Source organism: Talpa europaea, assembly GCF_964194135.1.
Source record: "Talpa europaea genome assembly, chromosome: 1".
In the NCBI taxonomy this organism is placed as follows: Eukaryota; Metazoa; Chordata; class Mammalia; order Eulipotyphla; family Talpidae; genus Talpa; species Talpa europaea.
The window spans coordinates 11,267,137-11,290,206 of record NC_140073.1 but is presented as its reverse complement, the minus strand read 5'-3'; the positions used below and the strand labels follow the sequence as shown (position 1 = coordinate 11,290,206).

Sequence of the window (23,070 nt, the reverse complement as noted above, 5' to 3'; positions counted from 1 at the left end):
GAGCTGTCCAAAATTAAGTGTAAGTGTTCCTTAGGAATTGCTTTGTGAAAAAATGAATACCAAAGAATCCTTGACTCAAAAATTCACAGGTTGGCGGGTATTAAGTCTTTGAGTCCTTGTTGATCTTGTTCTGTCTCTCACCTAAGGAAAATTTCCATTTCACGGTATCTCTGGCAACCAATGGTGTTTTCTCTGTTTATTATATGATCTATTTAAAGGGAATAAGGCAAAATATTAATGACCTTGGGGAAAGTCTTTCCCCCAAAGTCTGCCCCTATAATCTCACCACGTCAGAGAAAAAGTAATGACTTTAATTTCCAGACGTGTTTTCAATTTGTTAAAAATTTATTTCATTCACTTTCTATTACTTTAGTTTATGACACTTTCTACATAGGAAGTATATCAGTTTGCTCTCTGCATCTCTCCCAGCTCTGACATGTAGAATTCATGTCTGTCATTCTGGGACTTGCTGTTCCTCGTGATCCCAGATATATGGGCATGACAGCACTTTATTCAGGGAAACTTGTGAAGACTGCATAGTTTGGCATTTGTATGCTACTCTAGGAAATGTATCTTCTCTGAGACGCCTGTCACAGGTTGAGAGGACCAAGAATTTCCATGATTTTCTGGTTTTCTTTGCTATAAAATATATATATAGCATCCTAATAATTTACAAGTATTGTTATATATTTAAGTTTTTACCTTAAGAAATCCTGTTATTAAAGTAATGCAATGGAATGTGATTTTACAATTCATTCCACACGTGGAGTGAAAGTGGTGATGGTTCACCGGTGAAGGTGGTGGGAATTGTGCAGGGAATACGCAATGATGTAAAATACATACATAAACAAATTATAAAAAAAGAAACTAAGTAAAAAAATCCCAATTTTTGTATGTTGATTTTGTAACCTGCACCTCTACTGTATTAATTTATTAATTTTAGTATGTTTTTTGAGATTTTCTGCATAAAGTGACACCACCTGCAAACAGATAATTCTACTTCTTTTTGTGTAGCATGGATGCCTTTTATTTCTTTTGGCATCCATTTCTCAAGTTAGGACTTGTAGTATGAGATTAAGCAGATGTTGAACTGGACATCCTTACCTTGTTCCTTATGTTAGAAGAAAACTATTAGTTTTCAACCATTTGTATGATGCTAGCTATGAACTTTTTATAGATGGATTTTACTGTGAGATAATTTCTTTTCTATCCCTAATTTGTTGACAGTTTTTATCTTGAAAGCATGCTGAATATTGTCAAAAGAGTTTTTCTGTATCTGTTGAGATGATAACATTTTGCTAATATGACATTCACATTAATTAATTTGTGATGAAGCAATAGCAATACCTGTTTTCTTAACAATAATGTTTTCAACAAAACTAAGCAAAGAGAGTGGTAGAATATTATTTTTATCTTTGTTTTGCATAATTTTTTCTATTACATATAAATTTAAATTTTAAACATTAAACTTTTACAGTCATTTTTAGCACCTAAAATTCTGCCTAAAATCTTAAAATTATAGGTTTTCCATGTACTTTCTTTTTTGTAATCTAAGATAAAGCTTAGATTCTAAAAGATAAAATAGACACTGATTATAAACCCAAATTCCTTTTGCTTCCATTGGAGACTTAAACTACTTACAAAAGTTATGCTCTCTTTTGTGTTTATTAATATTAAAATAATCACAAAAGTAGTATGCTTAGAGAGTAAATAAAGTAAAGAATTAGAGAAAAAATACTTTTCATATATAAAGTATGAAGGACTACCTCTGGAATAAAACAAAAGCATTTTAATGTAAATTATTCATAACTTGCAACAATGTTCGAGTAAATGCTTGCAAATTTATAATAATACTTCTCAATTAGAAAATCTTCAAACAGGGGCTATAATACTGTATATTCATTAATGATATAAGTGTAGCATACTAAGTTGTAGAATAGTTGAGGATTTCAATACTTAATAATAAAACATGAACTTAAGTAATAAATTTCTATAAAAATTCAACTAAATATTTAAACTTGGTAATGAGAAGTTGAGTTTTCTCTTGTGAATATAATTTTTAATAGATTATTTTTACAATAGTTTTATTTTTACAGAAAAATTACAGTAAAAGCACAGGGAGTTCCCATATACACATTATGTTCCCTTCAAAATCTTTCTATTTACTGACATCTTACATTAGTGTGGTACATTTATTACAATGGATGAACAAACATGGATCCACATTTACTAAATTTCATAGTTTACATTAGAGTTTCACTTTCATTTTGTAGAATTTTGCAGGTTTTCACATGTGCATTCTGTCACATATAAGCCACTAGAGTATTAACAGAATGGATTCCCTTCCCTAAACATACCCTGTGCTCCACCGATTCACCCCTTTACTTTTTGTTAATCCTGGCAAATACTACCATTGTTTCCACAGTTTTCCAGAAACGAAATTCATAATTCATGTTTGTCAAGTAAACATTGATGTTTTTAAAAAATCTAGAAGCTGTCCTTTCACATCTCACATTGATCATTTTATCCTATTTATATTTTAAAATTCAGTAACATCAGTTGTTTGCTCTCTTTACTTGTAGTCACATAAATATTTCACCCTTTATTTAGACTATGTTACAGTCATCATAACCCAACATAATAGACATATTATTAAAATTGGTATAATGAAAGAAATCTTAATATCACCCCCCCTCCAAATTAAGAGGAATTAATTTTGGAGCAGAAAAGCAGATTTTTACAAAAGAATACTAATATGAACAAACCTGACAGTCAAGCCCTTCTTAAGACAAAGAGCTGCCAAGAAGGATAAATTTTCTCTCCATAGTCTGACACTATTCTGAATGAACCTAGTAAGAATTTAGTGTAAACATTTAAAATATATGCAGGGGATTACATAGATTATATACTGCAACTTACAGCTTGAAGCTCCTATAATCATTTGAATCTGAATCTTTCTCCTGATCATGAAGAACTACTAAATTAAAGGTCTCTGATTAGAGACAGACTCAAATGTCTAATAAAGAAGCAGCTTGGGGGCCTCCCCGGTGGTGCAGCGGTTGAGCGCTGGGTTGCGAAGCTGCCCGTGGCCTCTGCAGCACTGGTTCGATCCCTGGCTGCTCCCAGGCCACTGGAGGAGGGTCCTGCATGGCACGCAGACCTCTCCTGCCTCCCGCTGCTCCCCTCAGCAGTGTATTTCTGACCTTCTTCCTGCTCTGCTCCCCGCTCTGGCTCTGGTGAATTCTCTCACCCTTCTGCGCTTCTGACTGTACCCACTGCTTGTATAAATACATAAATAAATCTTAAAAAAAAAAAAAAAGAAGCAGTTTGGAAAGGTGGTGTTGAGTAGCCTGTACATGTAAGTTTATGGATGGGTATGTAGACACTGGAAGTCACAAAACAAGGGGCAGGGAAAACACTAGATCAAAGTCTCAGTGTCAATAGGTAGGGAAGGCAGAGACAAAGAAATAAATGAACACTTAAAGCAACAGATCTTCTGTGACTGTTTGTATCTGATGCTGCTTCTTCCTCTATACAAAACTGACTGAACACTAACCAGAGTTTGAGCTCACATTATCTATTATCCTGAAAAAGTATACTGATGCCTTATAATAGCATTATATTTACTACACAAAATGAAGTTAATCTTTTCTAGGAACTTGGGCTAGGTCAATTCACACTACTAGCAAAATTGTATAACTTCCATTCACTTTTAGTCATTTGAGATCAACTTTTTGCTCCATAACTTCCTCATGGCATTTTTCACTTCTGCATTCCTGAGAGTGTAAATCAGAGGATTGAGCAAGGGTGTTCCAATTGTATAAAACACAGCTATCATTTTATCCATGGGGAATGTGGTGGCAGGTCGTGTGTATATAAATATGCATGGAACAAAGAACAAGACGACCACCATGATGTGAGAGATGCAGGTGGACAGGGCTTTTCTCCTCCCTTCAGCACTGTGGTTTCTCAGAGAATGCAAGATGATGACATAGGAGAACATTAGTATGACAAAACTCACTGTACAGATGGCTCCACTGTTGGACACCAGGAGTAAGTTGATGACATAGGTGTCTGTACATGCAAGTTTAAACAAAGGCTGCAAGTCACAGAAATAGTGATCAATCACATTGGGGCCACAGAAAGGTAAACTCAAGGCTAGAAAAAGCTGAGCTGAAGAATGCATACAGGACCCCACCCAGGCCACAGCCACCAATGCTCCACAAACCTTACGGCTCATGATGGTAGTATAGCGCAAGGGCTTACAGATGGCCACATAGCGGTCCACTGCCATGATGATTAGAATGAAGATCTCCATGCAGCCAAAGAAGTGGGATGCAAAGACTTGGATCATGCAATCACTGAATGAGATAGTAGCCTTCTTCATAAGGGAATCCACAATCATTCTAGGAGCTACGGAAGTAGAGAAGCCACTATCAGATAAAGATAAGTAGAAAAGGAAGTAGTACATGGGGCTCACAAGTACCCGACTGGTCTTGATGGTCGCGATAATCAGCAAGTTACCCATTAAGGTTGCCAAATAGAAAAGCAAGAAAGTGACAAACACTATTTTCTTCCTTACAGGATCTTGAGTCAACCCAAGAAGAATGAACTCAGTCACATTATTGTCCAGATGCATGGTTTCATGAAAGAGGTGAAGGAGTAAGTGAGAAATGAATTTTCTGCAAAAAAATAAAAGAATGAATATATAGAGTTATATGTAATGTTATGAAATACTTTAGGAAAAATAGCTATTCCTCATCAAGATGTTCTAACTGTGGCTTCTTAATAATTTTCTTGTACCTATTACCCTTAATTTCCACAACCTGTTCATTGGGTAATGTTAGCTTACAATGTGATACTTTCTAACAGCCTTTTGTTAATTTGGATGTCATTTGATAAATTTCACCAATTTTAGTGTATGCTTAAGAGGTGCAGCTCTGTTTTATGTTTTCTTTTTTTCATATTCAGTCAAACTTATGGCCTATATCTGTACGGAGTATCACTGCATTTAGGGTACTTTTGACTGTATTTGGAGGTTCGTTATATAAAGTCACACAAAACCTTAATCTTAATGCCCCAATTATATATATATATATGTATCACATTTATAATTATTTATAGAATATATATTATTTATAAACACATAATAAGCCCTACCTCCTCACTGCATACTTGCTCCTATATTAAACCTTGAAAAGAAGAATAGAAAATATTTATAGCATTTAAATTATCTGCTGTAAATTTTATGAATTTAATTGTAATTAGTAGTTGACAAATATCTAATGAAGTTGTTAGAACTGAATATATTTTTTCATATTTGTTAATATCTCAAATATCCCCATGTCTATTTTTCGAACTTTTGAAATTTTTGAAAAACACCCCTGAGAGCACTCAGTGTTCTTGAATTTACATTTCTAAATGAACAACAGTGGCTTAACACTCAATAATTCATGTTTTCATAATTCAAATTTTTAGCTTCAGTAGTTTAGACCTGAGAGATTATTTTCAGGGGTGTATGTCACCAGGTTCATGATATAGGACCCACTCATGGTTTCAATCCCAGTAGAGTTTATATTATTTAGGTGTCTGAAAACCCCAATATTTCAGAAGTGAGCAAATAGAGAGGGAGATGAGGGCTTAAAAAGAAGTTAGGAGATAGTAATTGACTTCACTCATTTTTTTTTTTTTATTCTGGAAAAATCAATTCTTATTCAACTTTGAAATGTCACTTTTTTGATATTTTTTCAAATGTGGAAAGAAATGTTATCATAGGATTGAAGCATTTTATCTTTATCTTTCTTATGAAAATGATGCCAGAAAGTACACTAGATGCAAATAAAAATAAAAACTGAAATGTGACATATTTAAATGTAATCTGGAAGACTTACTTACCCCACTGTATTCTTCTGAATCCTAACCAAACTCATGTAATACATTTTTCTTAAAAAAATATGCTAGCCAAACATAGACAATTATAGATTAAGTAGACATCAAATTTTTCTTATATTTTCCTGTCCCTTGACAAACATGCATCTCTTAACAAACTTGAAATACAACTTATATTTGTTAATATTAAGAGAAATTCTTTGGAAAATGAATTATTTGTTTTGGGATAGCTTAATGAAAAATCTCTGGAAATATGTCATCTTGGACTAGCATCTTAAAAAAAGACAACCTAGCTTTGCTACATTAATCAATACTAAAAGCTCATTCTTTTTATTTATTTAAAAGAGTGATGTATAATAAAATGCTGATACTTTAGAACATGGTAGAATGTTGAGGGAAGTAGTGAAAATCTACATTACTCTAATAGTTCAAGATTTTCACCATTTCATTGAGCACATAGAATTTTTGGTTTATATGTTATAAATTCCATTCATTCATTCATTTTTAGGAATAGCCTATTTCCCTTTTTTTTTGCATTTGACTTATATATTTAACAAATTAAGACTCATAAACATACATGATTTGAATACCTTATTGCTAAATGTCAGTCTTCCATCAACTATTTACTCAGTAATCTCAGGATGACATTAAAGGTCTCTATCCAGTCTGTTATCCATACATATTTCAAACATGACTCTTTAAGTCATATATTTATTAGTATTTTTGAAAAACCTTTTTCTGTGCTCTCAAAATATGTTTCAGGAATTCTTTTTTATTCCTGAAAAAAAAAACTTTAAATATATTTTGTAAGCTATAATAGCCCACATTCTACACAAGGGAAAATAAATTTCTCAGTCAACAAATACTTATTGAAGTTGATATAACACATAATGAGAGTCAAGTGCAAAGAGAGCACATCAAGATTAATGACTGTAAGAGGCAGGATCTCCAGCATGTAATATAGAAACTAAGGATTAAAAATAGAGGTAGAATGTCCAAACTCATCTTACCCACTCCTGCTCTGGGATACCTGCTTCAATCTTCCATGAATCTTAGGACCAAACCTCCAAGAAACATCTTGTAGATGGTCTTGAGTCATTAACCTGTGAGAAGAGAAATTCATTCAGCTGCTCTTGAAATATTTTCTTTGCAGATTTTTCTATAAAATGATGCATCAGGCCTTCCTGGTGGTGCAAGGGGTTAAGCACTGCACTATGAAGTAATCCACAGCCTCTGCAGCATAAGTTTGATCCCTGGCCAGGCAGGGAGCATCCCACATGGTGAAGCAGACCTCTCCTGCTTCACCTGCTGCTCCCCTCAGCAGTGTGTTTCAGTCAGTCTGCCTGTTCTGTTCCCCACTCTGTCTCCGGTGAGTCCTCTCACCTCCCCCCACCCCAGCATCTCTGGTCTGTACCCCAGCTCTTGTATGCATAAATAAGTAAATCTTTAAAAAAATAAAATGACTCATCACTGTTCACGATATAATAACATATGTGTTTATTTTAGTTTTCATCTTGAATAAAGAACACTGGAAGACAGTGTCTTCTTAAGATATTATTCTCCAGCACAATACCTGGTACAATGTAGGTGCTCAGCCAGTGCCTTTAAGTTGAGTCTTGCTTCTTACTCCTTAAACTAGGATATTTATGTCATTGTTGTAGTACTGTTCAAATGAGAAACACATTAGCATCAAATCGAAAGGTCTCATCTATCTCTCATGGGTGCCAGACATACACATATGTTCCAGAATTATTAAGTCAGAAAACATCAATGACAAATTTGAGCTTGGTTATAAACAACTTATTAATTGGTTTTATTTTATCAGATGATTTGTTAGGCTACCAGATGGGAGGGGAATAGGGGAGAGTAAAGTGGGGAGGGGGTACAATGGGCAATGGAGGAAGACTAGGGGTGTGGTGTGGTAACATGCACTGAAGAGGGTGAGCCTTATCTCTAAATCATATACAGTGTTGCAAACCAATGTTACCGTAATTAAAATAAACTAAAAATTAACACAAGCTACTTAGTGAATCAGCTATAAATACTAGAGTAAATGGTATAGTACCTGCAATGTACTACAAGGTTATGCAAGACAGTGGGGACCCTAGTACCATAAAAATGAGCACTTGGATTTTTTGTTAATATGAATCATTGGCAGTAGGCATATGATAGAAGCTTTCTATTTTTCATATTTTCTGATAATGATTAATATTTTCATATATAATATGTATATGGCCACATGTTCAATATTTTTTACAGAGGAGGGTTAACACTTTCCCTCTGATTCACAAAGCAAGGACACAAACATGGTTGTAACACTTTGGAGACAAAACAGCATCACTAATATAACACATTTTCTAGTAACTATAATCTTACCCTCTTACTCTTCAAACAAAGTTAGCCAATTTTTAGAAAGATTTATTTTGTCAAAACTAGTAAAACAGTTCTCCTTTGGTGTGGGAAAACAGAAGAGTTGAGAGGATAGCAGACAGAGAGGTGGAGAATAGGTGAGGGTAGAATATAGTCTGTTAGGTGGATTCTACTCTGCTTAAAACTCTATTTTATTGAAGCCACAGTGGGAAGCATTACTTTATTCAAGGATTATCTCTGTAAACTATCTGCCCCTCATTAATTTAGTGACACCGATCTCTGTCTTTAAAATGAACTCTTCATTTACTTAATTTCTGCACAGAATATGTAATCATCCCTCCTTGAACTTCTCACTCTGGACTCCCTGCTTATCTGATCCAGAGATACCCTATGAAAAGCTTGATCTGAGAATCAAAAGGTCACCATAAAAGTCAACAGCTACTACTATCCTTCTTGTGTCTTCTAGAATCTATAGTAAACCTTCACTGAAGACAGCTTCCTTCTCTTACCACACAATAACAATGACATTTCACACACCTGGACTCATCAAACATGTGGAATCCAAAAGATCATTTTCATGCTTATGTTTCATTCTGCTAATTTCCTATGAGTGGTAAATCTTGAAAAAGTTGAACTGTTCATTTTTTTCCCCTCTGTTCCTTTCTCAGACTTTGTGGGAACACTGTAGTCACAAGATACATGGACCTATGTTAGAAAGCGAGGTAGATTATTTTATAATGATATCTCTTTGTAAAATGATGGAAATAAGATGTTACTTACAGGTTAGAAGACTCTGACTTAGGGTCAAATCTGCCCATTGACTTTTGATAGCAGCCCTCTCACAGAACACTGAAAAAAATGTTTTTCTCTGCATTCCAGGGGGAATATTTTAAAACCTGATGACATAGATATGAACATCCAGAGAATATTATTCCCTAATGTTAAATTTCCTTTGCTAGTCAGAATTATCCAGATGTATAAACTCCACTTATGATTTGTCTATTTAACTTAAAAAAATAACAAGTTATCATTATTCAGACTCAGCAACAAGATGCAAAAAAGTATCTGGAATGTTTATAAATAACTCATCAAGCTACCAGTGGGATAAAGGGAAAAATGTAAATAGATGGTGGCACACAGAAGGAGGGAAACTTTATACTTTTAGCAATGTTATAGCTGAAAGAAGAAGTCCCTCACAGAGGAAAAAAAATTGACTCCTACTCAGTGCCCTAAAGATGATCAGCATCATTAGTCATTAAGTAGATGCAAATTAAAACCACAATGCAGTACCACCTCATATTGTTAAAATGATAATCATCAAAAAGACAAGAGATAGCAGACACTGGTGAGGCTAGGGCTAAAATAGAAAACCTGTGCACTTGTCATGGGAATGTACATTAGTACAGCCATTATGGAAAAAAATATGTGGGGGTCTTCAAAAGATGAAAAATACAACTATCATGTCATCTCAGATTATAGTCAAAAGAAATGAAAACTCTGACTTCAAAAGATATGTGCATCCCCACATTCATAACAGTACTATTTGTAGCATCCAAATCATGGAAACAACTGAGGTGTTCATCAACGTATGAATGGATAAGGAAATTTACAGTGGAATATTACTCAACCATGAAAATGATGAAATCTTATTTGTGACAACATGGATGGACCCTGAAAGTATTATGCTAACTAAATAAGTCATGGAATTAAAAAAAAACACAAAATATAAAAAAGAGAAGATCAGAAATGTACTTACCAGAAGCAGAGGTTAGGGGAGCTGGAACTAGAGAAAGGTACAAATGTCTAGATAAATACAAAGAAATGTAATGCACAGCATGATGCCTATAGTTAATACTGATTTATGGTTATAGGAGAACTGTTAAGATTATAAATCCTAGGAATCCTCATTGCGAATAAATATCTTTTCCTTCCTTTACATTTTATCTGAAGTGAGAAGATGAATGTTAGCTGAATATTTTGTGGCAATCTTTTCACATTAGATGCTAACCAAAATGTCTATGCTTTATGTTTTAATCTTATAAAGTGATGTATATCCATTGTTTCTAAATAAAACTGGAAAAAATTGGTAGAAATTTACATCAGAACTGTAGATTGAGCAATGTAGATGGTAGTTTAAAGACAGGGGGAACTCACCCAAGAAAACTGAGAGAATAGAATAGGTTTTCGCCAACATTTAAAAGAACCCCAAAAGAATGGTCCCAGTAAACAAGTACAACCTTGTGACATACATTTTTAAGCACACAAAATGCACAATAGGTACTGATATCTATTAGCATGAAACCTAACAGCATCTTCTAGAACTTGTTCAGCTTGCACACTTGAAACTTTACACCAGTGGAAAAGCAACACTTTCCAGTGTTCTCTCCAGTGCCTGAAAAATACCAATCTACTCTGTGTCTCTGGGTGTGTTATCATTTACCTCATGCAGTATTTGTGTCTGGGTTATTTCACTTAGTTTAATGTCATTATACTAGTTAGCAATTTGTGACCAATGAACATATGTCACATTTGCTTTATCCTTCTGGTTATTGCAAAAATGCTTTAATGAACTTAACAGTGTAAATATCTCTTTGAATTCCTGCTTTCAATTATTCCATAAAGATTGGGTAAGTTGGGGCCTCCCCAGTGGTGCAGCGGTTGAGCGCTGGGTTGCGAAGCTGCCCGCAGCCTCTGCGGCACCAGTTCCATCCCTGGCTGCTCCCCGGCCACCAGAGGAGGGTCCCACATGGTGCGCAGACCTCTCCTGCCACCCGCTGCTCCCCTCAGCAGTGTACTTTGGTCCTTCTGCCTGCTCTACTCCCCGCTCTGGCTCTGGTGAATTCTCTCACCCTCCCGCGCTTCTGACTGTACCCAGTGCATGTATAAACAAAAAACAAACAAACAAACAAATAAATAAATAAAACATGCCTCTATTTAAAAAAAAAACTATTAAAATAATAAAAAAAAAGATTGGGTAAGTTGGATGGTTGGATCATAGATCTATTATAAAGCACTTTTCATTATCAGAGAAAAAACAAGGCAAAACAGAGTAAAGCAAAATGGCTGAAACATTAGATACTCAAGAAATTTATTTATTCATAATATTTTATTATTAAAAATATACAAGGTTTACAAATAAATATACCAACATAACTTCAATACATATTACAGTATAGATTTCCATTACTCCAGTAATTTACTTCATTCTACTCACCAGATTATTCCCATTCCCTAACTTCCTTGCCTCATATGGATAAGTATATCTTATTTGTCGTATTTTCCAACACAGTTTAATATTGCCTGCTGAAGATCTTCTGTTAATTAAATCATAAAATGTATACTGTTTTTTGTAAGGCTCCTTTTACTCAAAATATTTTGCTATGTGTTTCAGTAGTATATTTCTTTTTTTATTTGTTAGGGAAGATTTCATTGTATGTGTACCATATGTTATATTTTTAAAAAAATTATGCACATCTGTATTGTTTCATGTTCTTGGCTGTGTGAACAAATTTTCTGTAAATATTATATGTGCATCATGAATACATTTCTCTTTGATAAAGTACTAAGAATGGAATTGTTGGGATTTATGTTAAGCATAGGTACAATTTTATGTTAAACAGCTAGAACTTTGTCAAAAGTGGATGCAACAGGGCCTCCCTGGTGGCGCAAGGGATTAAGCACTGCACTATGAAGCACTCCGCAGCCTCTGCAGCACAAGTTTGGTCCCCGACTGGCTGGGGAGCAGCACACATGGTGTGGCAGAACTCTCCTGTCTCGCATGCTGCTCCCCTCAGCAGTGTATTTCAGTCAGTCTGCCTGGGTTCTCCACACTGTCTCTGATGAATCCCCTCACCCCACACATCTCTGGCCTGTACCCCAGCTCTTGTATGCATAAATAGATAAATATTTTTTAAAAAGTGGATGCAGCATTTGATATTCCCATAAACAATAAAAATCTGAAAAGTATATATACTTTTTACCTTCTATGTCCTGATCCAAGCTACTCTAATCTGCTTTCTATTCCAACTAATATCCTAGGAGTCATTCATGTTGCTCAATAAAGCAATTGGAGGATTAACTGTAAGTCAGTTGAATTTACAGACAATTAAAATGCTTTGCATTTTCAGTCTAGATAAAATTTATTAAGATTTTAAAGATTATTTACTGAGCTAACAGTGGTTTATAATGCTATAAAGCTTTCTTAAATGGAGGTCATCATATTTTTTGGTGTCATCTTAATGAATCTCTAGTGTCCTTTATCTTGCAACATACCCTAAAGTGAGTACTCTTGATTTTTTTCCTTACTTATTAAGTATATACTATTTGTACTTGCTGTTTCATCTATTAAGAACTCTCTTCTGCAGATTTAATCAAGAATTTTTCTTATTGTCCATGATTCTCATCCACAACAGTATTCACATTTTTCATCAGATAGATTGGACTTTGTTGTACATTTTTATGGGTTTTGACTTATGCTTTATGACATGCAGCCATCTTAATAGTATCACAACTAATAATTTCCCATCTCTAAAAATGACCTGTGCTCCACTTATTCATCTTTTCTCTTCTACCCATTCCCTGAAACCCTGAAAAACACTGACCCTCTCCCTCCCCCCAACTATTTCCAGTTTTGCGTTCTTCCAGAAAATAAATTGATAATTCAAATCTATCATGTAAATTTTGTCATTTTAAAACATAAGTGTACTTATTGAGGTTTTCATATTCGTTAATATATTAAACCTCACCAATATCAGCTGCTTACTCTCACTATATCTAGAACACATCAATATTTTGCTTTTAAGGTAGACCATCTATGCTACAATTCATTCATTAATTGTTTGTCCAATCAGAAGGGATACAAATTAGATTTCATCAGAAGAATATTATTGTGAGTATAAATTAGTAGTAAAAGCTTTCCTAAGAACAGGGACCTAGCTCAAAGAGTGAGTTTTCCTACCGCTATGAGTTAGAAGTATCTAAGTAAATACATGGTCAGTATTTAGAGCAAAGGCTCTAAAAATTGGAAGGGAGATTACGAGTTTATATATTATTTACTACTAGCTTTGTTCATCTTTTATATTTATTTAAATCTGTTACCTTTTATTCAATGAGGAATAACAAATAGAAGACCATTTTAAAATGTGATGAGACAAAGTGGTGCATCAATGAAACCCTTTAGAGTGGGTAAAACTAGTTAGCTGTTCATACAAGCATATAACAGTATAATCTGGAAGCAGAAAATACCAGATGCCAACCTGATGAAGAGTAGGAAAAACACCAGATCAAATCAAAAAGTGATGTAAGGCAGGAAGAAGAGGCAGAGACACATCAATGAATGACATTTAAGACTAAAGACCTTACACACCAGTTTATACCTGCTGCTGTCAATTCCCATGTATACATTCAATTCAATTCAACACTAATGAAAGTATGTGTTTACATTGTCTGTTTTCCTAAATGAGTTAACTCTCACTCACCAAGGTAGAGTTGTAATAATTCCATAGAAAGGATATAATATTCTCTAGGAACTTCTAGGTTAGTCCAAACTATTAGTAAAAATGTGTTACTTCCATTCATCTTTAGTCATCTGATATCAACTTCTTGTTCCATAACTTCTTCATGGCATTTTTTACTTCTGCATTCCTGAGAGTGTAAATCAGAGGGTTGACCAAAGGTGTTCCAATTGTATAAAACACAGCTATCATCTTATCTATGGAAAAGGTGGTTGCAGGGCGTGTGTATATAAATATGCCAGGACCAAAGAACAAGATGACCACGATGATGTGGGAGATGCAAGTTGACAAGGCTTTTCTCCTCCCTTCAGCACTATGGTTTCTCAGAGAATGCAAAATGATGACATAGGAGATCATCACCATGACAAAACTCACTGTGCAGATGGCCCCACTGTTGGACACCAAAAGTAGGTTGATGACATAGGTGTCTGCACAGGCAAGTTTCAACAAAGGTTGCAAGTCACAGAAATAGTGATCAATCTCATTGGGACCACAGAAAGGTAAACTCAAGGCCAGAAGGACCTGAGTTGAAGAATGCACACAGGACCCCACCCAGGCCACAGCCACCAGCACATTACAAACACGTCGGTTCATGATGGTCATGTAATGCAGGGGCTTACAGATGGCCATATAACGATCAACAGCCATGAGGATTAGAACAAAGATCTCCAGGCAGCCAAAGAAATGTAAAGAAAATACTTGGACTATACACTCATTGAATGAGATAGTGTTATTCTTCATAAGGGCATCCACAATCATTCTAGGAGCTACGGAAGTAGAGAAACAAGTATCAGAAAAGGATAAATAGAAAATGAAGAAGTACATGGGACTCTGAAGTGCCCGGCTCATCTTGATGGTAGCAATAATCAGAAAGTTACCTATCAATATCCCTAAATAGAAAAGGAAGAAAATGACAAACACTATTTTCTTCTTAAAAGGATCTTGTGTCAACCCAAGCAGAATGAACTCAGTTACATTATTCTTCAGATGCATGATTTCATGAATTAGCTGATGGATGATTTTGGAAGGGATTATCTACAAAAAATAGCAGAATTAATTTATAGTTTGTAGTGCGATATTACAGAATATTCAAAGCAAATTATTCAAGACTGTTTTAAACAAAATCAAATATCCCTCATTATGTACATTATTAAAGTCACATTAATACTTGTGCTTTAACTCTTAATGATCAATTCATTGGGTTTTCTGAGTTTCAACTAGGCTTGTGAATAAGGTAGTTTCCTATAGCACTCTTTACATTCTTCAATAAGACCTCTTATGAGAGCTTAGACAAGTTTCTGATTAATTTTAACAACTGAAAGAATATTGAAATAAGAGATCATATTTTATTATTTTCTTCGGTGTTTTTTTTTTCATTTTAATAAGTTTTGAAGGCCATATCCATGTTTTTGTATGATGCATCACCCAGTGTTTAGGGTACACATTACTATATTTGAAGGTAGATTCACAAAATAATGATAATAAACACACACACAAATCTCAACTAGATTCAGTGTTTACACCTTCATTTATATAGTCCATATTTTAGACACATTCACATAAATGTAGATTACCTAGAAAAACATAGTGTTCTCCATTTCTTTGGGCACGTCTCTCAGATATTTAGCTTTAAAGGAAGGAACATAACCAGATATCATCTTTAAAGAGTCTATTGCAACCTTCAATAAATACTGTGGTATTAGTTTTTGACAATGATTGGTGAAGAGAAATAATGCTCTTTGATGGTTGATAATATCTCAAATATTCCCACTTCCATTTGTTTATCTTCAATTTCTGAAATAAACCTAAGAACACTAAAAGCTCCTGAAGTTACATTTCTAAATTAATTGGGCAATATTTTTTAATAGTATATATATTCACAATTAAAAATTTTAGTGCAAACTTATTTGGTCAACAGTAGTTGGTGTTTGTGTGTCTCCAGATAGATGGTATAGGAGCAGGACACAGTTATAATCTTGCAAGAGCACATTCATGGTATGGAGCAAAAAAGTAGAAGTGGAAGAGAAATGTAATTTTAGAAAGAGGAATAGTAGATAGTAACTGCCTTTATCATTAATTATTTTCTGACAACAAAGTCAACAAAGATTGAACTTTGAAAAGTCACTTCTTTTAAGACAATATCTTTTTTCCCACATTGTAAAGTAAAATAATACCAAAGCCAAAAATGAAGAAAAGAAATAGTAACAATACCCTCATTTTCCAAGAATAAATATTTCTCTCTGTATATTTCTTGTTGAGTTTGGAAGACATACTATATGCAAATAATTTATAACCTGAAATGTGATATATTTAAATGTAATGTGGAGAGTTACTTACCTTATTGCTTTCCTCCCATCTCTTCCAACATCCAATATATTGTTTTGTAAACTGTGAGTTGACTGAAGCCTAGACAAAAACAGTCTAAACAGAGAGAATTACTCTTGCATAATTTATTTTTCTCCCTTAGTAAATTTTCTTTTTCTCAACAGACCTGAACTCTCGTATCTTCCTCCAAGTAAAAGAAAACTTTAGGCAAAATGTATGATGAAGTTTTTACTTTGGTGTGCTAACTATTAAGAAAAATCTCTTGTAGGACTTGGTGATATTGTACACATTTCAGAAACTGTAGGAGAATGAGTCTGGGTATCCTAATCATTACAATGAGCTTGTTATTTTCATGATTCCTTTAAAAGAGTGCTGTGTCATAAAATAGTGACACTGAAAATAAGGCAGGCATTGCAAACAAGATGATGAAAACATCTCTGTCACTCTAATCATTCATGATTTTGTCCATTTTCTTGAGAGTTGGGATTTTAGTTTAGATATTGTCATTTCTATTGGTTTGCTAATTTCTTGGATGAGCATTTCTTTTCTACATTTGAACATATGTCTTTAAGATAAATTAATAGTAATAGCTATATTTAACTGGGTCGGTTTGTTAATAATCAATCCTCATAAAATATTTAATCAGTAATTTCATGATGGCATTAAAAATCTCCACCTCATTCTGCATTTGTAGACCCATTTCATCTGTTCACATTCCAAACATTCAGAGTACGTTAGTCATGTATTTATTTATTTATTTTTTAAAGCTTTATTTTATTTTTATACAAGCGCCAGGGTACAGGCCAGATGTAAGGGAGGGTGAGAGGATTCACCAGAGACAGAGTGGGGAACAGAACAGGCAGATAGGCTGAAATACACTGCTGAGGGGAGCAGCAGGAGAGACAAAAGAAGTCTGCCATGCCATGTGGGTATCTCCGCAGTTGGGAGACTGGGTAGAAGCAGGGGGGTGCTCACACTGCAGTGGGAACGTGGACAAATTAGTAAATATATGAGGTGGAGCTGGGGGGAAGTCATGGAGTAGTCGAGAATGAAACATAATAGGTATAGATGATCCAAACTCCTTTTATCCTCAACTTTTCTCCACAACTCATACCTCCCCCTCTGTGAACTTTAGAACTGATCTGTGGAGAAACATCCTGCAGATGGCCTTCACTGATTGTGAGAAGGATAATTAACACCCTTTCTCTCTAAAAGCTTACTTGTAGCTTTCTCGTCCTATTGGACATATTGCTAATAACATAAGAATGAGTGTGCTTATTTTAACTTCCTTCCTGTAATTGGAATATCACAAGACAATGTGTTCCCAAGGCATTACTTGTCACAGTTTCAACTCAAGGCTTTATACATTGCAGGTAGTCAGTAAGATATTTTACATTGAACATTCCCTACCACTTTTTAAATGTGATGTTTATCTTATTGTTCTCTATACTGATTCCAAAACACACTCACAACAAGAAATTACTAGGTTTCTATCTCTACCTATGCTGTATAGTAGAAAAACAAATAAGTTAATGAAGAAATCAATCAATTTCAATTTATAAAGACAAATTAAAAAACACTAAGATAAATTTCAGATAGCTTTTGGGCAGGGACATTAAATAGGGGAAAAGGGAAGATTTTTACACAAATAGTTTCAGAAACTCCCTCACTAGTTGTATGGCATATTATCTTTCAGGTTTTAGTCACCTCATCATTTTTTCTCTAAAAAATAATTATTACACTTTTAAATAAAATAATCAGAAGTATGCCAGTTGCAAGTTATATTTTAATGATATTTTTAGAAGCCTGCATAGAGAATAGTTAATTTTATACTCTAATATAGAAAGTTTATTTAAATCTGTCTCTTGAAGATAGAAAAGCTGGTGTTCTCCAGGATCTATGTAAAGGCCACTAATTCTATTCACCTTTTCTATAATTTCTAACCTGGCAAAATCTTCAATTGCCTTCCATTAAATTTATTTGTGATTTTTTTCTATATACTGCCATTTCTAGAAACTATAATAAACTTTAATACACAAATAAATAATCCCGGTGTTCATCAAGGATTTACTGAGCTCAAATGATCATTTTTCCTTAATACATATGTTCATTGTATTTATTATGTTATTTTATTTATTAGCAGTACATTTCAAAAAAAACTTTGGGTTGTTTTTATTCTGTTCCTTTCTCAGAGTGTGTGGGGATAATTTACTTAAAAGACATAGAAATATATTAGACAATTATGTCAGATTATTTTGCCACACTGAGTGACAAGACAGAGGCAGTTAGTCACTTACCTGTTAGAAGCTGTTCTGATTGGAATCAAGTCTGCCCATACTTTTCTGATAGTAACCTCATAAAAATTGGAAAAAAAAACCAAAACAAAACTGTTCATGCCCATTCCAGGGGGAATATCTTCAGAAATAATGATGCAAGTTATTCATAATGTATTATTATTATTATTCCCCAATGTTTTCCTCAGTTTGCTAGTCACAAATACTTCCTATGAAATAAATTTAATTTCTGGATTTTCACTTAGCTCGTAAGAATAGCACTTCAATCTTCCTCACACTCATTTTGCACATGTAGACAAGGATTTGGAGTTGTTGGGTGTTTCAGGCTGATCACTGTTACGAAGAAGAAAATAGAGAAATGAACAGTGGAAATGCTGGTAAAGAACAGGAAGCATAAAAATAGTGTCAGTTTTTAAAAAGGAAGTGGGATACCTGAAAACAATTACTTTCCCTACTTTGCTTAAAAAAATGCCATTGCAGCCACATGGATGCACCCAGAGAATATTATGCTAAAAGAGATAAGTAGAGGAAGACAAGAACTGTATCACTTCTTCACATGTGGAAGAGAAACAAAACAAATGAGCAAACAAAATAAAACAAACATTTAGAATGTCAGAAAAAAACAATGGTTCCCAAAATGGAAGGGGTGGGAGGGATATATCAGTAAAAGGGGTCAATAGTATGACGAAGGATGGAAGTTAGAGATTTGATGGTCAATGTAACATAATATATGCCACTATTGATATAAAATGCTGAGAATTTACATAATGTTTAAAAACTTATGAGTCAACATCAGTTAAATAAAAACTTAAAATGATAATAACAATGAAAAACAAACAGGGCAGGATTGTGGGGGGTGACACATTTACCATGAGGAATGAAGAAAATGACTACAAAGAATTCAGTATGTGGGATTTCTTTTTTAAATAAAGAGGATCTGAAACCATTCTCACACAAACAATAGCTGAGTGGGATTGTCACCTCTTGATTGGCCTGACAACAAGGGCTAATTGGACTTTTTCAAGGTGAAAGTAAAGGATATTAAATAACAATGTGAACATACATGAAGAATAAACTTTATTTAGTTGTATTTAAAGAAATGCATATACTACTACTTTAATGGTAGTATATAAACCTTTCTTAATTTTACTATTAATGTTAAAAAACAAAAGTTTTAAGAATACAACTAAAAAGGTTCATTAATGGAGACAATATAAAGAGATTTAAATTGTGGCGTTAACAACTTAAAGGGTGTGAGCAGAGGTAAAAAAGTACATATGTGACTGACAATATGGTATCAGTAATACAGACTATAATGAAACAAGAAACTTCAGGGAGCCTGCATAAAGCAACCATAGACAATAAAAAGAAGAAAAATAAGAAGAAATAAAAATATTACTGCAAACAAACCAAAAAAAAAAAAGGGGGGTGCAAGAGCGTTATGGAGTAATAAATGATATAAAAGCAGATAGAAAAGAGAAAGGTGGTGATAGTCATTCTTCAGCAATAATAATTGAAATCTACATGAATGAAAATTCCCAAATAAGATGATACAGAGGAGATTAGTTGAAGGGAGCCCTCTTTCACTGCTGGCCAGCCCTTATGGAAAGAGGTGTCTCAAGACATTAAAAACGGATCTGCCATTCCGCAGCGGTTGAGCGCTGGGTTGCGAAGCTGCCTGCAGCCTCAGCAGCACCGGTTCGATCCCCGGCTACCGGAGAGGGTCCCACATGGCGCGCAGACCTCTCCTGCCGCCCGCTGCTCCCCTCAGCAGTGTACTTCGGTCCTTCTGCCTGTTCTGCTCCCCGCTCTGGCTCTGGTGAATTCTCTCGCCCTCCCGCGCTTCTGACTGTACCCAGTGCTTGTATAAATGAATAAATAAATCTTAAAAAAAAAAAAAAAAACTACAAAAAAAAAAAAAACGGATCTGCCATTCAATGGAGTAATTCCACTCTTGCACCATTGAACACTAATATATTATAGGTGTTTACATGGTATATGCTTTCCCTAAATTTTATTTTCATCGTGATGCGTAATTATGTTTGAAATGATTTTTTAAAATAGCATGAAGTTTTGTCATATTCTTAAACTGCTCTGCCAATATATATTTTTACTGTGACTTCTTATTATTAATTTATATGATCACTTACATTTAATGAACTATTGACATTATTTAATATAATTTTTGATATTGATATGTCAGTGACGGGCATTCCACTAAATGTGATTTTGCTTGTTTTGCTGACTGTAATGAGTCTAGCTAGTCTAGCATTCAAAAATTATTGAATCGAAATTTCAAGAATTAGTGGTGAAAGATGGAAAAGACATTCCCTGAAAGATCATGTTTGCATGGTCCGAATACTGTCCCTGCCCCAGGTTCATTTCTCTATGTCTTGAACCCACATTGGCTGTACCAGCTCTTTCTTAGGGAAAACTCTTTTTTTTCTTTTGTCTCTATTGGAAATTATGACTTGATCTTCCTTGTCTTTGCCAGTATTCATGCTTTTCACAAAGGCAAAAAGTTCCCTTGGCAGCACAGTGCATAGTAAGGGTGGGGAAGTCACCTTCGAAGAGTTTATAATTTGGTGGAGGTTGGTACATTATGATAAAGTAAACACAGAAGGGAATGCAATATTGTTCTTCTAACAAGATTTTACTATGTAAAAGAGTAGAAACTACAGAAAAAACATTTAAAATCACCTTTTCCCATCAGAATAATGGCAAAGCAGAGTAAAGCAAAATGGCTGAATCGTTACATGTTCAAGAAATTTATTTTTCATTACATTTTATTAAATTTTTCAAATATAGGACCTCCCTGGTGGTGCAGCCGTTGAGCACTGGGCTGCGAAGCTGCCCTCAGCCTCTGCAGTGCTGGTTTGATGCCCGGCCGCTGGCAAGGGTCCCACATGGCGCGCAGACCTCTCCTGCCGCCCGCTGCTCCCCTCAGCAGTGTACCTCGGTCCTTTTGTCTGTTCTGCTCCCAGCTCTGGCTCTGGTGAATTCTCTCACCCTCCCGCGCTCTGACTGTACCCAGTGCTTGTATAAATAAATAAATAAATCTTAAAAAAAAAATTCAAATATAAAACAAAGTTTACAAATAAATATACCAATGTAACTAAAGTATCTATTACTATATAGAAATTTCTAGTAGCCCAGAAATGGACTTCATTCTTCTTCCCAGATTATTCTCACTCCTTGAACCCTCTCACCCCATGTAGACAAATATAGTTTTGTCTTAGCTTCCACCACAGTTTAATTTTGTCTGCTGAACACCTTCATATTAATGAAATTATAAAGTATATGCTGCTTTTTGTAAAGCTCTTTTTACACAACAAAATATTTTTTTCAGTTCACCAATGTGGTAGTGTATTTCAGGAGTACAGTTATTTTCTGTGCTGGAGAATAAATTATTGTATATGTGCCAAAATTTATCTTTTTAAAAAATTCATGCACACTTGCATTGTTTCATGCTGTTGGCTGTTATGAACCAATATTCTGTAAACATTATATTACAGGTATTTCATGAATATATTCCTCCTGAATAAAGAGCTAAGAATGGGATTGTTTGGACATATACCAAGTATATATTTAATTTTATGTTTAAAAATCTAGAACTTTATCCAAAGGGGAGGTAGCATTTGATATTATCCTCAACAATGAAAGCTGAAACTACAGCAGACATTTTACTAGTGTCCTGATCCAAGCTACTATAATTGACTTTCTTTTCCAACTAATATCCCAGGATCCATTCATGTTGCTCACAAAAGCAATCAGAGTAGTCAGCCCTTTTAATCATAAGTCAGATTAATTAACATATAATTCAAATGCCTTGCATTTTCAGTCTAGATAAAATTTGTTAAACCTTTTAAAAATTATTTACTGAGGCAACAATTATCTACAATGTTGTATAAACTTTATAATTGGAGCTCCTCATTGTATTTTTGGTGTCATCTTCAATTTTTCTCCAGTTTTCTTTTGCTTTACATTAGTGTCCTTCATTTTCTTCCTATACATCAGGCATATACTATTTGTACTTGATAAACATCTATCAGATATACTCAAGAATTTTTCATATGGACCAAGATTTTTATCTTCAATAGCATTCATATTTTTGGTCAGATAGATTGTGCTGGGTTGTATAGTCTCATGGGTTTTGACTTATGCTTTATGAGTCCATCACAATTGTATCATAAAGTTTCCCTTCTCCAAAAAATAACTTGTGCTCCATTTATTCATCTTTCCTCTTGCACCCCCTGAGCCCTTGAAAAATAAGGTCCTTTGTTTTCCACTATTTGCATTTTTCCACAAAGAAAATTGGTATTACATATCTATCATGTAAATTTTGCCATTTTAAAACCAACATATCTTCCTTGAGCTTATTATATCTATTTATATTTTGAATCTCATTAATAGCAGCTGCTTATTCTCACTGTTTCTAGACCACATAAATATACTTCTCTTCAGTTGGAATTCTCGACCACAATTGGTTCATATGACTTAAGAAAAACCTTAATAATCTTCCAATTACAAGGAATAAAAAGCAGATTTTACCAGAAGAATATTATTGTGAGTATAAATACAATAGTCAAAGCTTTCATAACATTGAAGACCTACCTCAGAGAATGAATTTTCTGGCTGCTGTGTCATTGTTCTAGAAGGAGCTAAATAAACACATAGTA

The 23,070-nt window shown here is 34.3% G+C and overlaps 2 protein-coding genes across 2 annotated transcripts; both read right to left on the bottom strand.

The window, feature by feature from the left end:
- Positions 1–3,712: 3,712 nt before the first annotated feature.
- LOC311171475 (olfactory receptor 4C16-like) lies at positions 3,713–4,663 on the bottom strand (the record flags this gene model as incomplete). Its single annotated transcript, XM_084234348.1, has 1 exon — positions 3,713–4,663. The coding sequence occupies exon 1, from the start codon at positions 4,637–4,639 to the stop codon at positions 3,713–3,715; it is 927 nt and encodes a 308-aa protein (XP_084090474.1). The 5' UTR covers positions 4,640–4,663.
- Positions 4,664–13,838: 9,175 nt separating this feature from the next.
- LOC311171504 (olfactory receptor 4C16-like) lies at positions 13,839–14,765 on the bottom strand (the record flags this gene model as incomplete). The annotated part of the gene is made up of 1 exon (XM_084234417.1): positions 13,839–14,765. The coding sequence occupies one exon, from the start codon at positions 14,763–14,765 to the stop codon at positions 13,839–13,841; it is 927 nt and encodes a 308-aa protein (XP_084090543.1).
- Positions 14,766–23,070: the final 8,305 nt, after the last annotated feature.